Source organism: Arachis hypogaea, chromosome 18, assembly GCF_003086295.3.
Source record: "Arachis hypogaea cultivar Tifrunner chromosome 18, arahy.Tifrunner.gnm2.J5K5, whole genome shotgun sequence".
NCBI classification, from domain to species: domain Eukaryota; kingdom Viridiplantae; phylum Streptophyta; class Magnoliopsida; order Fabales; family Fabaceae; genus Arachis; species Arachis hypogaea.
In genome coordinates this window covers 96,250,826-96,265,676 of record NC_092053.1, presented here as the reverse complement: position 1 = coordinate 96,265,676, position 14,851 = coordinate 96,250,826, and the positions used below count along the sequence as shown (strand labels likewise).

The 14,851-nt window shown below is 30.7% G+C and overlaps 1 protein-coding gene across 1 annotated transcript; it reads right to left on the bottom strand.

Annotated features, from left to right (window-relative positions):
• Positions 1 to 693: 693 nt before the first annotated feature.
• Positions 694 to 6,663, bottom strand: LOC112772670 (terpene synthase 10). The gene is made up of 7 exons (XM_025817640.2): positions 6,226 to 6,663; positions 5,624 to 5,885; positions 4,756 to 5,152; positions 2,785 to 3,003; positions 2,528 to 2,666; positions 1,861 to 2,100; positions 694 to 1,159 (listed from the first exon to the last, which is right to left on the bottom strand). The coding sequence occupies exons 1-7, from the start codon at positions 6,478 to 6,480 to the stop codon at positions 857 to 859; spliced, it is 1,815 nt and encodes a 604-aa protein (XP_025673425.1). The 5' UTR covers positions 6,481 to 6,663; the 3' UTR covers positions 694 to 856.
• Between the last annotated feature and the right edge of the window lie 8,188 nt (positions 6,664 to 14,851).

The window sequence follows — 14,851 nt, the reverse complement described above, 5'->3', positions numbered from 1 at the left end:
CCTTAAATAATATAATTTAAATAATAATAATATATATTTATTATCAATCATGTTAAGGTGTATACTAAAATCAGTAATTAATATAAAATACACATTAAAATTAAAATACACATAAAAAATAAATTAAACTACATATATTTATAGATAAATATATAGCGACTCAAAAATATTTGGTAACTAAAAAAATTTAGCTAAAATCAGCTAGAGCTTGCCTTATTTAAAGCAATTAATGAATGTTAAATAAGACAAGTTTTGACTGCTTTTTTTTTGTCTTTCTAATATTACCGATAGCGATTGATATGGTGGTTGATTTTTAGTATGGACATAACATTGTTGATTTATTATATCTCTTAAATTGATCCAAACGATAATGCAATTACTATAAATATACAGATATTTCGTTTATAGTGAGAACAAAATTTATTTTGAATTCTACCTATCTCGTTTGCAAATAAAATATGGACAATTAATTTTTTAATTATTTTATTTAAAGTATAAACGAGATATGTATATATTTATCAGGTTTGTAGTATACTCAACCGTAAGAATATAATTTTTTTATAATTATATACTTTAATAAATAAATATTTAATTTATTTATATAAAACAATCCTACGTATATGAATGTAACTCATTAACTAACTTGGAGAAATTATAGAAAAAGAAATTGTATTGCCAAATTATACCAACATATGATGGAGGAACAACTGCTCATGCTCGTCTCTTTATTTATTTCAATAGCAAATGGATATACATATATAGCACTCAGATTTTGAAATAACATGAAAATGTCATTCTAGATAATGTTATATAATTATTCACCTATGAAATTTATAATTACTTTTTTGCATGTCCTTCATACATATATATTATCCTGAATGGGTTGAATAAGTAATGATAATATGCGATTCTTGATTTGAGAATATTGAATGCTATGGCCATCTCCATGTTGGTACATGCATAGTGCCATTCTTCCAAGGTTCATAGCAATTTCTTTGAAGCGCTTAGACAAAGAAGAATCATGAGCTGTTTTGTTCATCTTCTTCCATACTATGCTTAACATGGATTTTATGCGCTCACGTGCATCTGTTTCAGAAACTTCATTTTCGTTCATCAAACATTGAATTGACTTAATGAAGTCACCAGTCTCATTCTCACGCTGTCAAGGAAAACAAAACATAGAATTTATTGGCATAGTTTAAAAGAACATTTTCTAAAACGAATTAAATTTTTTTTAAATAAATAAAATAATTATTTAATTTTTTTTTAATTTTAAATTAGAGACAAATTGAGTGTGCCAAGTCCAATTCGAAAATAGCTCGGTCCAGCCTCACGCGATGGGAAGCAGTTCGGGGACTTCCAACCCGATGTGCAAACTAAAGTGCAATAGTGTGTTAGGGTGTAATTTAAATCCTAATTGAGACTGAAAAATGGTTATAAAACACATGCGGAGGGAAAAAAGAGGGTCCGTGTGTTAGGGTATAATTTGTCTAAAAAAAAAAAAAACCGTACAATAGTGTGTGTCGGTGAGATGGATTGCAAAAGTTTTCCTTTTTGAGAAACTAAACGACTCTTATTTTGTGAACTTTAATTTTTAGGTCTAGTCAAATAATTAGTCCGGTTATTAATTCAAGAGCTACGTAATAAAAACTAATAGATTTCACCAAGAAAAATGAAAAAAAAAAATACTATGTTATTTGGGAATAAATGACATGTGTGTGTTAACTTATATTATTTTTTTTATCTTGTTTTTGTAACTATTTGGTCTTAGACGTTCACTTATTGTTTGACACGGTTTAAGAATTATGTAAAGAACATGATTGAGAGATATATATAGCAAAGAATTAATTAAGGATATACCTCATATGTTCCCTGGTCATTAGCAAGGCGTAAAATCATTGATGAATATTTGATGACGTCAGAGTACTGAAGCAATTCGTCTTCTCTAAATGATTGTGGAATCAGAACATAAGTGTGAACAAGTATAACAGGTGCACTTATGGAGACCCATGCATTCTCTATGTATTCTTCGAAGCTTGGAGTATATCCACTATGATTCCACTTTTTTTCAATAAAATATGATTTGCATAGATCTATCCACTGAAAATTTTAAAATTTCAATTAGTTCACACATACACTATGAATAAGTTATGTGCAATATTTATTTCTAGAAATATTCTTTGAGCTACTTTTTGGTGTCACTATACATATATATAGTAAGTAAAAAGTTAAAACATCCAATAGAAAAGGAAGGAATGATGTATAGGATTCACATTATGTTTTATGACTTATATCTGATGTGTGACTTTTTCCTCAAGTGATAATACATTACGTTATTAGGAATTAATGTTGTATACTTTGTCAAATTTAGATATATAATTGATGTAATTGAGATTTAGAGACTATCTTAATATATGCAACCAATTTTTAAGAATCATTTTGAAACTTAATTCAGCAAATTGGAAAAACAAAAATTTGAAACTAATAGAAAACTAATAGGGATGGTAATAACTAATTAATAGCTTACCGATTTCTGTAGGTATGGAGTGACATTGTAGCCATGATCTTTGAAAATTTCATATGCCAACTCATTCACAAAGTTATAAAGTGCTAGGAAGCACAATTTCATGTAATCTGGGAGATTATCAATGGTAAATGGATCCCATCTGAAATAACAAAGTTATAAGCATTTTATTTAATTTCTATTGTAAAAATTTCAAATAATCTAAGGTTGTTAGTAGCTACGCCAAAAGATATGACTGAGTAATAATAATCATTGCTAACCTTTCAATTGCATCTGTAAAAAGCTCCAACTCTTCGAAGGTTCCATAGACATCATAAACATCATCAATGGTGGTGATTAGGGCATTGACCTTTGTTATGACCGTTCTTAAATTCGCAAACTGTGGCTCAAAATTGTTTCCAACAGTCCAAATGTAATTCTCTACCATCCTATCTCTTGCAAAGCTTAACTTGTCACCAAGCCCAGTGTTCTTCCACCATCTTTAAAAACAACAACAAAGGTTTTGGCATTAGTATTAGGAAGTTTAATTGGAATATTTATATTATTAAATTGGTCTCTCTCATAATTTTTGGTTTGGACAAATTAATGAAAAGAATGACAAATTGGTTCCTAATATTTTAGAATATTTGACAAATTATTCCTTTATCTTTTATAATTTTAGACAATTTAATCTATTATCCATACTATCTTTAGAAAAAAGTAGTGTCACTTTTCAAAAAAAAAAATAATATTAGAGACTAAATTCTTTTTTATTTTTTTATTAAAATTAATTTGTTTAATATTCTAAAATATTAAGAACCAATTTGCCAATTTTTTTTATTAGTTTGTAATTATCACCTTTTGATCTAATAATCACTCATTATGTACTTTTTCATATATAAAATAATAGTCATGATGTAAAGAAAATATGTATATTTTATTGAAAAACTGTTCCACATTCCTCTAATAAAAGCATGAAAAGTAGTTATTCTGTCCTATTTAAAAAAAATTCTACTTGTGTAATATAATATTCAACAATAATTTTTTCATACTGGACAGCACTTATCTAAATCAATTATAGAGATAAAGATAAGTTAATAATATAGAACAAAATGATTGAAGATTAAACAGTGTTAAAGCACCAAATATATTTTCTAATAAACTAAAGATAGATGCACCAATAATGATTGAGTTTGCTAGAAAAAGATCATCACAATCGTTAGTCATTACCACTTATATATACAAGCACGAAGTGACTAGGATGCAGAGTGGTTGTGAGGGAGAAAGAAATACTAATTATTTTAATAAATTTTTTTAAAAAAATTATTAAAATTTATTATTTTTGATCATTAATTAATTATTAACTCAATTTTCATAATCTATTAATCTAATAATATATTTTATCCTATATTTTTAAATATTAATAATTAATTATTAATTAAAAATAATAAATTCGGATATTTTTCTATTATTTTTTAAAACAATTTTAATTCCACTAAAACCATCATTTCATCAGTTTTGCTCCCTTTTTTAAAATAGTAGATTTTCTTTTTCTATTCTTATATTATCCCTAAGAATTAATTTAAACTATATGATACTCATAAATCAATTATACTGCATATACGTTATAAATTAGCTATTAATCAACTATTGTATACAAAAATATATATTTGACATCTCATAAATTTTTTTTTATAATTTTGCTGCGTATATTTTAAAAATTAGTCATATATATATATATATATATATATATATATATATATATATATATATATATATAAAATAAATATATTTTTACATAAATAATATAATAATTAATTTAATAATTATTTTTTAATGTTACGTATAATATATAGTTTTTTTATTTTTATTATGCTACTGCGTATGCAAACAAATTTGATTATTAATGTATTGTAAGTTTATTATGTTATTATGAAAAATTTAATATTTTAGTAGTTAATTATTTAATTAGTAAATATGTGAATGCATATAATTTAGATCTTTTAAAGTAAAAAAATTTGTGAAGTAATAAAATAAAAAATTAATCATCATTAATGTTATAATTTTTATGAAATGTGTATTTTACTATCTTAATTTAAGAATGATTAATTCTTTAATTTACTATTTTATCAATTTTCTTATTTTAGAAGATCTTGATCCGAAAGCATATCTATAAATATACACAAATTCTAGTTAATATGTATCTTTATTTATCAATTTATACTAAAAATTGAAGTCTATATTAATCATACCCTGATGAGACTTTGAGTTCCTCTTGGTATATTGTCTGAAGAATGTTGAAATCCAATTTAGCTAACTGAAGTAAAAGTGGATTCATGTTTTTCTTTTGTTCATATGCATTAATGAACCGTTGAGCCTCCCATCTAGGAATTCTCCAATGTAATGGAAGCTCCAAAGCTTGATTAATTAGGAGTGATAAGTAATGGTCATGATGATCATTACTTTCATCATTATTCTTGCTCAAATATTCTTTGAGATATTTTGAGGTGAAATCTTTAGCTTCATCCAATATAGTTTCATTTTCGAATGAAAGAAATGAGGCTTCATAAAGTGATAGCATTCCCTCAACATCAATTGATGAGTGTTGACTGAAGTTGCCCATTTCATCTTGAAAGCTCAGAAACATATCTACAATATCCATTAAAAAAATTAAATAAATTTTTAGTTCATATAGAAATATACTTCTTTTTACGCTATAAATAATTTTTTTAGTTTTGATCTTTGAAAAATTGAAGATATTAATTTGTTTTTGATCCTACTACACACAAATTTTGAAGGGACTAAAATTATGAATATTAATAAATCAAATATATATATAATTTTAGAAAATTAAATTTTTTTGTCAATATCAATTAACTTTTTAAAAATTATTTTATCTAAAACTCTAGATCCTTAATCATCATAATTAAACGCTCAATGTTAGATTCTAAATGTTTCAAATATTGACTAAAAAATTAGTTAATATTGACTAAAAATTAATTTCTTATATTTTCTGTATTTATAATTATGGTCTGCAATTTAAAACCATGAATATAATGTATGTATAAATTCATAAGGGAGTGTCTAGCCATCACTATTAACAAAAGAGAAAGAAAAAACCTGTTGATACATCATAACCATGTTGCCTTAAGAGTCTGAACCCAAGTGCTGTAGCATATAAATTCTTATCCTTCTTTGAGTTATCCATCATGTTGTAAATATTGTCCAACATGTTCCTTATTTCATTATTAAAATGATAGGCCACTCCAAGTCTTTGCAAGACATCAATAAGCTCAAGTTGATCAACACTATTTTCCGCTTTGAAAAGCATCATTCTTACTTCCTCCCTTAGCATTTGGCTTTTCTCTACGTACACATCTCCCTGCATTATTGATAATTTGACCACATTGATTAATTAGTTTTTAGTGCTTTTTTGGCCGGCATTAAATCAATAAATCACATATATTTAACTGTCTTATTACAAAATAAATCATGTATGTATTTAATTTCTAATAATATTTAAAAAATAATAAAAAATAATCTAAATAATAAAAAATTATCTTATTTAATATTTATCTATTATTATTAAAATAATTGTATATTATAAATTAATAAATATATAATTATAAATATTATATATATAAAATTATGAATATTAAATTAAATATTTAACTATTTTTTCTCTAATATTAGCGTTAATTTCTTGAAGTATGAAACCATACCTTATATTCACTACTCAATGACTGGATATAATCATAATGCCAAATAGAAGGTTGAAAAAAGTTCTCAGATCGACGAACAATTGCTTGGCTATTATCAGAAACTTTATTTGATGCATTAATATTGCATTGAGTTGGGGGAGGGACTCTGAATTTCTTGTTTGCTAGGAATGACGATGAGTTTCTCCTCGGAGGATGAAGCAACATTTTGGTGGACATAGATGGAGTTGAAGAAGCAAGTATAATTGAAAGATCCATTATAACTGTAAAGATTTTTTTTTTTTTGTGAGTGGATTATTATTGTGTGTTTTTTTTTTTTTTTGGTGACTTTTATTGTGTGTTTTGCTTGTTGGCACTTGGCAGCAAAATCAAGCATTTATGTAGGTGATGAATGCAAACAGAGCTTTCTTTATATGTTTATATAATAATATCGTGTTCCTCATTTATCAGGCGTGTTAAATCGTACTGTATATATAATGATTAACTACAATCACATCACTTCAAAATTATCTGAATGTAGATTTTGTGTCTCTTGACTCTCTTCTCTTTTGTATGGTAAACGTTTTAAACGTTTTCATATTGATTATTCAATTTACTGTTTACTATTCTTAATGAATATAAGATATATAAAAAATATTTAATAAATGTTTAAAATGATATATAAAAAATGTGTTCTGGCTCAGCCCAACTGATGGAGTCTACTAAAATACCACACAGATCCATTCTCCATCTATATAACGTGACGTCCCACACGTGTTTTGATCTCTCGAAGAGATCTTGACAGTTAGCGGATATTTTTGAGAAATTGGGTCCTGGCAAAAGAGGGTCCATCCGGATAATTTGGGATAAAAAGAGAGGGACTTACTCTCTTCTCAGGTACGTCATTACAACCTCAATTAGCCACTTCATCATCGTATGGACTCTTACTTTAGCATTGAAGTGTCCTTGCAGGTGGCCCCATCCGCTGACCAACCGACGACTCATAGGTTCGATCCCTCACCTCAATCCTCTCATTCAAGTCCTGATCCTCACTTTCAACGATCTCTCCATCAAAGTCCAGGCAATAGTCGACTTCTTAGTAGAAGTGGTCGGCGAATCTCCCAAAGCCCCAAACATGTGGTGTGTAAGACCCAAAACTTTTAAAAAATCTTATTATGAGCCAATTTTAATTTATTTATTTATTCATTAAAGACTTTAATTCCAGAAATAACTTTATTAAAGGTAATTAAATTAAGTTTGGATAAATTGAGTTTGAATTAAATTAGAATTTTTTAGCTAATTTTATAATGGATAATTTTCTATATTCAAATTATAAAGTTTTGTAGTTATAAAATAATAAAAATTTTATATGAATCGATTTAAATAATTGAAATTTTAAAATTTAATATTTTAATTTTTATAAATAAAAAAATTATTTATATTACCTCTAGTTCTTGGATTAAAGTATTTAATACATGTGCATCTTAGCTAGTTAGTTTAGGAATTTTTTTCATCAAATAAATCATGAATTTTGTTTACTAATAACGTGTTTTTGTGGTTAATTCTCAATTATGTTTGCATGCAAAGAATCAATTAATATTAGTTGAATTTATGTTCATTCATGAATATTATAAGAATTAAGATTGATGCACTTGTGTACATTAGGTGATTTTGTGCCTAATAGAACTAAGTTTGTTGCACTTATGTACATTAGTTTATTTTGTGTTGATTTATGAGATTAAGAACGAAACTTTGATGCACTTATATTTAATGATTTTTAGGAGAATGATGATGAATGGTGTGAGATTCAAGTTGTTCAAGGATGAAATCAGTCAAGAATAAAGAATGGCATTAAAGATTATATTGTGTATTCACGCATGCAACAAAGTCCCCAGAGACACACCAAAGCATTAGTAACGCGTCATTATTGAAGCGCCACTTTCAACAACGCATGCAACTAGGCTTCCAGTTCCAAGATTCAAGCTCTCTAGCCTTTGCATGGCGTTAGTAACGCAGGCATGCATGCAAAGCGCTAGTAACGCCTCAAGTTCAAAAGCGTTACTTCAGGAGGCGCCTTCGATGCGTGAAAAATGTGGAAATCAAGCCACTTGTAAGAACAGAAGTTTTTCACGTAAAACTGCTTTAATAAAATAATAACTTTAACTGTTCGAAATAGCTTTTACGTAAAACCGCTTTAATAAAACTAGCGGCTCAACAGGCACTAACGTGCCTATGTTAGAATAAATTAATTTTAATATTCTAGATTATCCATATTAAATCACCAAAAATATAATATAATGCGGAAGCATACCTTTACTCATAAGAGTTAGAAATTGATGGAAGAATTTGGATCTTGTAGTTCTTTCGATCTTCCTCAACCAAAGTCTTCTGTATTCCTAGGAGGCTGAACTGCAACTCTTTTGATGGGGAAAGAGTAACAAAAGCGGCTTTGATATATTGGGGACCGAAACCTTGAAGGTCTTTATATTTGAGCATGGCACCCATTAAACCCTAAAGTCTAAATAAAATAGTATCTAAAGCCCAAAAGATAATATATCTAAAATCCAAAAAGATAATTATCTAAGGAACAAAAGATAATATCTTATTTTATTCTCATTTAATTCCAAATCAAAAGTAATAATGACTTATTCAATTTAGCATTTATAACAATAAATAAGATCATCATTATATAAGTCATTTTTTTGTGACTATAAGTCATTTAATTTGAATTCATAATTTGTGATTACAATTAATATACGTATTGCCCACAAACAAATTAGGAAATTAAAATAATTTCCTAACAATCTCCCACTTGGGCTATACATATATTCTTTCTTGACATAATCACACCTTATAAACTTTATGCATGCATCTGAATGTTATTTCTCTCATTACTTTAACAATCTGGTTCGTCTCATACATTAGATATGGAACTACCGCAGCTTTATCACATTAATTGTCGTGACTAAACCACGCCAATCACCATCCTAATATACTTAACGACATATATCAAATTTGGATGAGTAATATAGAAATTACATGCCAAATGATCTCATGCATGTCTATTTCCAGCTGGTCCAACTTTATTGAGATCAAACACAATACAAATATTGCAAAATGAACATTTCACATAACATAAAATAAACCATCAACTTAATTCTGCAGAAAAATAACTCAATATCTGTCATAGGACATATAGCATAAACTCCCACTAAACTAAGGCATCACAAATATTGACACCCATCCGAGCAGTGTGCTCATGAAAAACCTTAGGGGTCAATCCTTTGATAATGGGTCTGCTAGCATATACTCTGTTCCTATATGTCCTATGAAAATCTGTTTTTCTTAAACTTTCTCCTAGACAACTAAGAACTTGATGTCTGTATACTTCGATTTTGTCAAGCTCTTATTGTTATTGGAGTATAGTATTGCTGACTTATTGTCACAAAATATCTTTAATGGCCTTTCAACTACTATATGAAGCTTAGTGACAAAGTTTCGCAACCATATGCCATGAAATCAGAATCAAAGTACCTAATGATCTCCAAATTTTCTGATCTCCGATAAATAAGCATGTAATCCCTTGTTTTCTTTAAACAACACATTACGCGTTTAACAGCTATCCAATGATCTATATCCGGATTGCTCAAGTATCTACCCAACACTACCACTATAAATGATATATCGGGATGTATGTAGACTTGAGCATACATTAAATTCCCTAGTGCTGATGCATAAGGTTTATCATGCATTGTTGTCTTCTTAAGATCATTTTGGAGCATTGCTTGAGACTAAAATTGTCTCCTTTAACTACGGGTGTGTCCATTGGTCTACAACTTTCTATGACATATCTACTTAAAATCTTTTCGATATAGTTCTTTTGTGACAATCCAAGAATACCTTGAGAGCAATCTCTTAGTATCTCGATTCCTAATACAAAAGAGGCATCACTGATAAACCACTATTTTATGGTTTATCTTGTGCTCAATTGAGTGGATTTTATCAACTATTTACCCACTTATTCATACTATTTGCATGGTTTTACTTTTTCCTTCCTGATTTTGTGCTATGATTGAAAACATGCTTCTTTGGCCTTATATTTGCTAATATTAATCCTCTCTTATTACCATTAGATGCCTTGATATGTGTGTTAAGTGTTTTCAGATATTATAGGGCAGGAATGGCTTGGAGGATAGAAAGGAAGCATGCAAAAGTGGAAGGAATACAAGAAGTTGAAGGAACTGCAAAGCTGTCAGCTTGACCCTCTCGCACTAAAACGGTCATAACTTGAGCTACAAACGTCCAAACGACGCGGTTCCAGTTGCGTTGGAAAGATAACGTCTGGGGCTTCGATTTAATATATAATATGCCATAGTTGCTCTAATGCTAGGCGACGCGAACGCGTGCTCCACGCGGACGCGTCGTAGTGACGAAAATCAGCGTGGCAGATTTCTTCTCCAGCAATTTCTGGGCTGTTTTCGACCCAATTTTTGACCCAGAAAACACAGATTAGAGGCTATAAAGTGGGGGAATCCATTCATTCATAATCATCAGCTCATAGTTCATAATTTTTAGTTTAGATTTAGTTTTTAGAGAAAGAGGTTCTCTCCTCTCTCTTAAGATTTAGGATTAGGATTCCTCTTAAAGGAATTAGGATTTCTTATTATTTCAACATTGTTCCTTTAATTCAACTTCTATTCTACTTTTATTTATTCTGGCTTACTAGTTTATTCTATTTTTCTTGTTGATTCTCTTTTTAGCCAAATTGGCTTATGAGCTCAATTGAATGGGTCTGGGAAGTTGTTTGGCCACTTTAGTGAGAATTCAGATTGCCTGCCACCCGGTTGGAACACTAATGATGAACAAGAAGACGGGTGCAAAAGCAAGATTTGGGACCCCGGAATTCATTCTGGAAATCAACACTCTTGAGACCTTGTCACTTGCTTTAACTTACTTGAAGGCTTTCTGCGCCTAGTTTGGGATCCCGGAGGCCATTGGAATTACAAACATTGGTGGGGATTCAAGGATCAGTACAAGCACAAGCCACCATAACAAAGGAATCCCCAAATGTCCAACTTAAGGACTTTAACTAAAAGTGCTAGGTGGGAGACAACCCACCTTGGTATGATCGTTCATTTTCTTCCATTTTGATTTTATTTTGTTTTGTTTGTTTTTGAGTTTTATTTTATTTTATTGAACCTGGAATTATTCATAACATTCTGCATCAGCATCTGCATACTGCATTTTGCATCTGCGTCCGCGTCATATGTGCGTTGGGAAGAAAACAAGATTGAACAGAGAGTCACCCGAAAGCGTGGCTGGAGGCGTGCCTTTAGCATAAATTGATCCACGCGACCGCGTCGCTGACACGTCCGCGTCATGTGGGAAAAATGCCTCCCACGCGTCCGCGTCACCCACGCGAATGCGTGGCCCTGTAAAATCGACGTAAACGGGTGTTTGGCAGCAAGTTAGGCTGGAATAGGGCTGGAACTATGCTAGAAGCACAAGCCCTGCCACGCGAACGCGTGCCCCACGCGTTCGCGTCATTTTTAAAAGAAAGACCATTCACGTGATCGCGTCAAGCACGCGATCGCATCACCCATATTTTTGGCAATATGCATTTACAACAGAGAGTTGCGCAAACGCGAGGTTGCACTCGCGCCAATCGCACAAATCAGGCCACGCGATCGCGTGACCCACGCGTCCGCGTCACCTGACCTTATCTCGCACCACGCGACCGCGTCACTCACGCGTCCGCGTTGCCTCTGCCGCACAGCTTATCCAAATCAGCGCCAAATATCTTATCTTTTCTTCCTCAATCCTAATTTTTTCTCCCTCCTTTCTTACTTACTTCTTCTTCCCTTCTTTCCTTTCTCATTCCTCTTATCTTTCATTTTATTTTATTTTAATTCATTTTCATACTTTCATTCATTACATTTTAATTTAGTGCATATTTTTATTTTTCTTTTCTAAATTCATTATTTTTCCATTGGTGTTAAAATTTCTTATTCAACTGTTACATCTTTTCTTGAATTATTCTGGTGCTTCATGACTTGTTTTATTCTGATTGGGTATTATCAATTATATGTCAATGCTAATTTTTATAATACTGGTATTCCTTTTGCATTGACATGAATTTATATTGTCTTTCATTACCCACACTTCGCCCCCATTTGTTGCAACTTTTGCACCACTGGTATGCCATTTGCTTCCACTATTTTCTCACTTGCATGTTGTAGCTACCATGTAATTGAGACCTTTATTATTTGGCATTAACACCTATATTTTATTTATGTTTTTATCTTTATTTCTGGGTTACTTTCCTTCTTTTTCTCTTCTTTCAAGATGGCCACCGAGGAAGGAAAAGGGAAAGCTTCTAACTGGGGAGACAAACAAGTCAATCTGCACAAAGAGAAAGACATCAGTTGGAGCAGCCCGTCCACTTGTACATCTTAGCATGCACCGAGGACGGTGTAATCTTTAAGTGTTGGGAGGTCGATACCGATCTCCATGGGTTAGTTACTCTTCTATCTCAACACCAATGGTTTATTTTCCTTGTTAGTTGTTGCATTTGCATGTTTGATTGCATGATTATTTGATTTTGTGCATATTTTACCACTTGGTTGAAGTAATATTTTCTTTTTCAAGAAACCTTTTAGAGCATTTCACTAATTTGAATAAAATTTAATGTTAAACTTGTTTGAAGAAATATTATACTAGAACATGGTTTAAAGCTTGAACACACAAAACCAGTGAGATTTTGAGCCTATTTGATTGGTTGTATTTTATCAACCAAATTTTTATTTTTGGTGTGTGTTGTTCTCTCTAAAATTGTGATTTTTGTCTTGCTTAATTCTATATTTCCATTATTTGATGTATGCATTCACTTACATGATTGAGGCCTTTATTTCACTGAGCTTACATACCCATATGGCCTTACCCTTTTCATTATTCTTTGCAAACCAATTTTGAGCCTATTTTACTCTTTGTTCTTTACTTTAGCACATCATTAACTCTAAGCAAAAAACAATAATGTCCTTAATTTGAATCATTGGTTAGCTTAGACTAGTGAGAGTGCTTATGATTTAAGTGTGGGAAAATTGGGTTTGGAAACATTTGGTTTGAGAATTGAGTATGTTAGAATTTTCTGAAAATGTGAAAGAAATGTTTAGGACATGATTCATGCATCCAATAATTTAATCATATGCATTGAGAAAAATAAAAGAAAAGAATATATATATATATATATATATATATATATATATATATATATATAAAGAAAAGAAAAAGAGCAAATAAGTAAAAGGAGACAAAATGCCCCAAAGTAAATGATGAAAGCAATGCATATGTACTGTACTCAAAATCGGATGCATGAATATGTGGAAAATATAGTTAATGAGCAGTTAGATTTTGCATTGTAATTACATGGATTGTCTTAAGTTAGGTGGGAAAAGTTTAAGTTAATTAAGGATTCAGATTTTTTTCCACTTGGCCAAATACAATCCTACCTTGACCCTAACCCCATTACAACCCTTAAAAGACCTCTTGATATGTGTATCTGTGCATTAAATTTTTGTTGATTGTTAGATGAAGAGCAAGCCTTAGAAAGCAAGGTTAGTAGAGAATTGAGAGAATCGAAACCTTAAACACATGAGTGATTAGAGTGTATACACTTCCAGTGAGGGTTCGATGCTCGATTCTTTATTCCTGGCTTTCATGAGCTATTTTCTTCTGCAAGTCTATTTGTACTTCATTTTTATGATTTGAATTAGTGAAATCCAGTTCATGTTTGTTCTTGAAAGGTTTATTTACTTTTCACCAAGTTGGTAGAAATATTTTGCATTTAGTTGCATTCATATAGATAGGATTGCATTTCATACATTTTACCATTCCTCTTCACTCCTTTATAGCTTTTCTTGAGCTTAGCATGAGGACATGCTATTGTTTAAGTGTGGGGAGGTTGATAAATCATTATTTTATGGTTTATCTTGTGCTCAATTGAGTGGATTTTATCAACTCTTTACCCACTTATTCATACTATTTGCATGGTTTTACTTTTTTCTTCCTGATTTTGTGCTATGATTGAAAACATGCTTCCTTAGCCTTATATTTGCTAATATTAATCCTCTCTTATTACCATTAGATACCTTGATATGTGTGTTAAGTGTTTTCAGAGATTACAGGGCAGGAATGGCTTGGAGGATGGAAAGAAAGCATGCGAAAGTGGAAGGAATACAAGAAGTTGAAGGAACTGCAAAGCTGTCAGCCTAACCCTCTCGCACTAAAACGGTCATAACTTGAGCTACAGAGGTCCAAACGACGCGGTTCCAGTTGCGTTGGAAAGCTAACGTCTGAAGCTTCAATTTAATATATAATATGCTATAGCTTCTCTGATGCTAGACAACGCGAATGCATCCTCCACGCGGACGCATCGCAGTGACGAAAATCAGTGTGGCAGATTTCTTCTCCAGCGATTTCTGGGTTGTTTTCGACCCAGTTTTCGGCCCAGAAAATACATATTAGAGGCTATAAAGTGGGAGAATCCATTCCTTTATAATCATCAGCTCATAATTCATAATTTTTAGTTTAGATGTAGTTTTTAGAGAGAGAGGTTCTCTCCTCTCTCTTAGGATTTAGGATTAGGATTTCT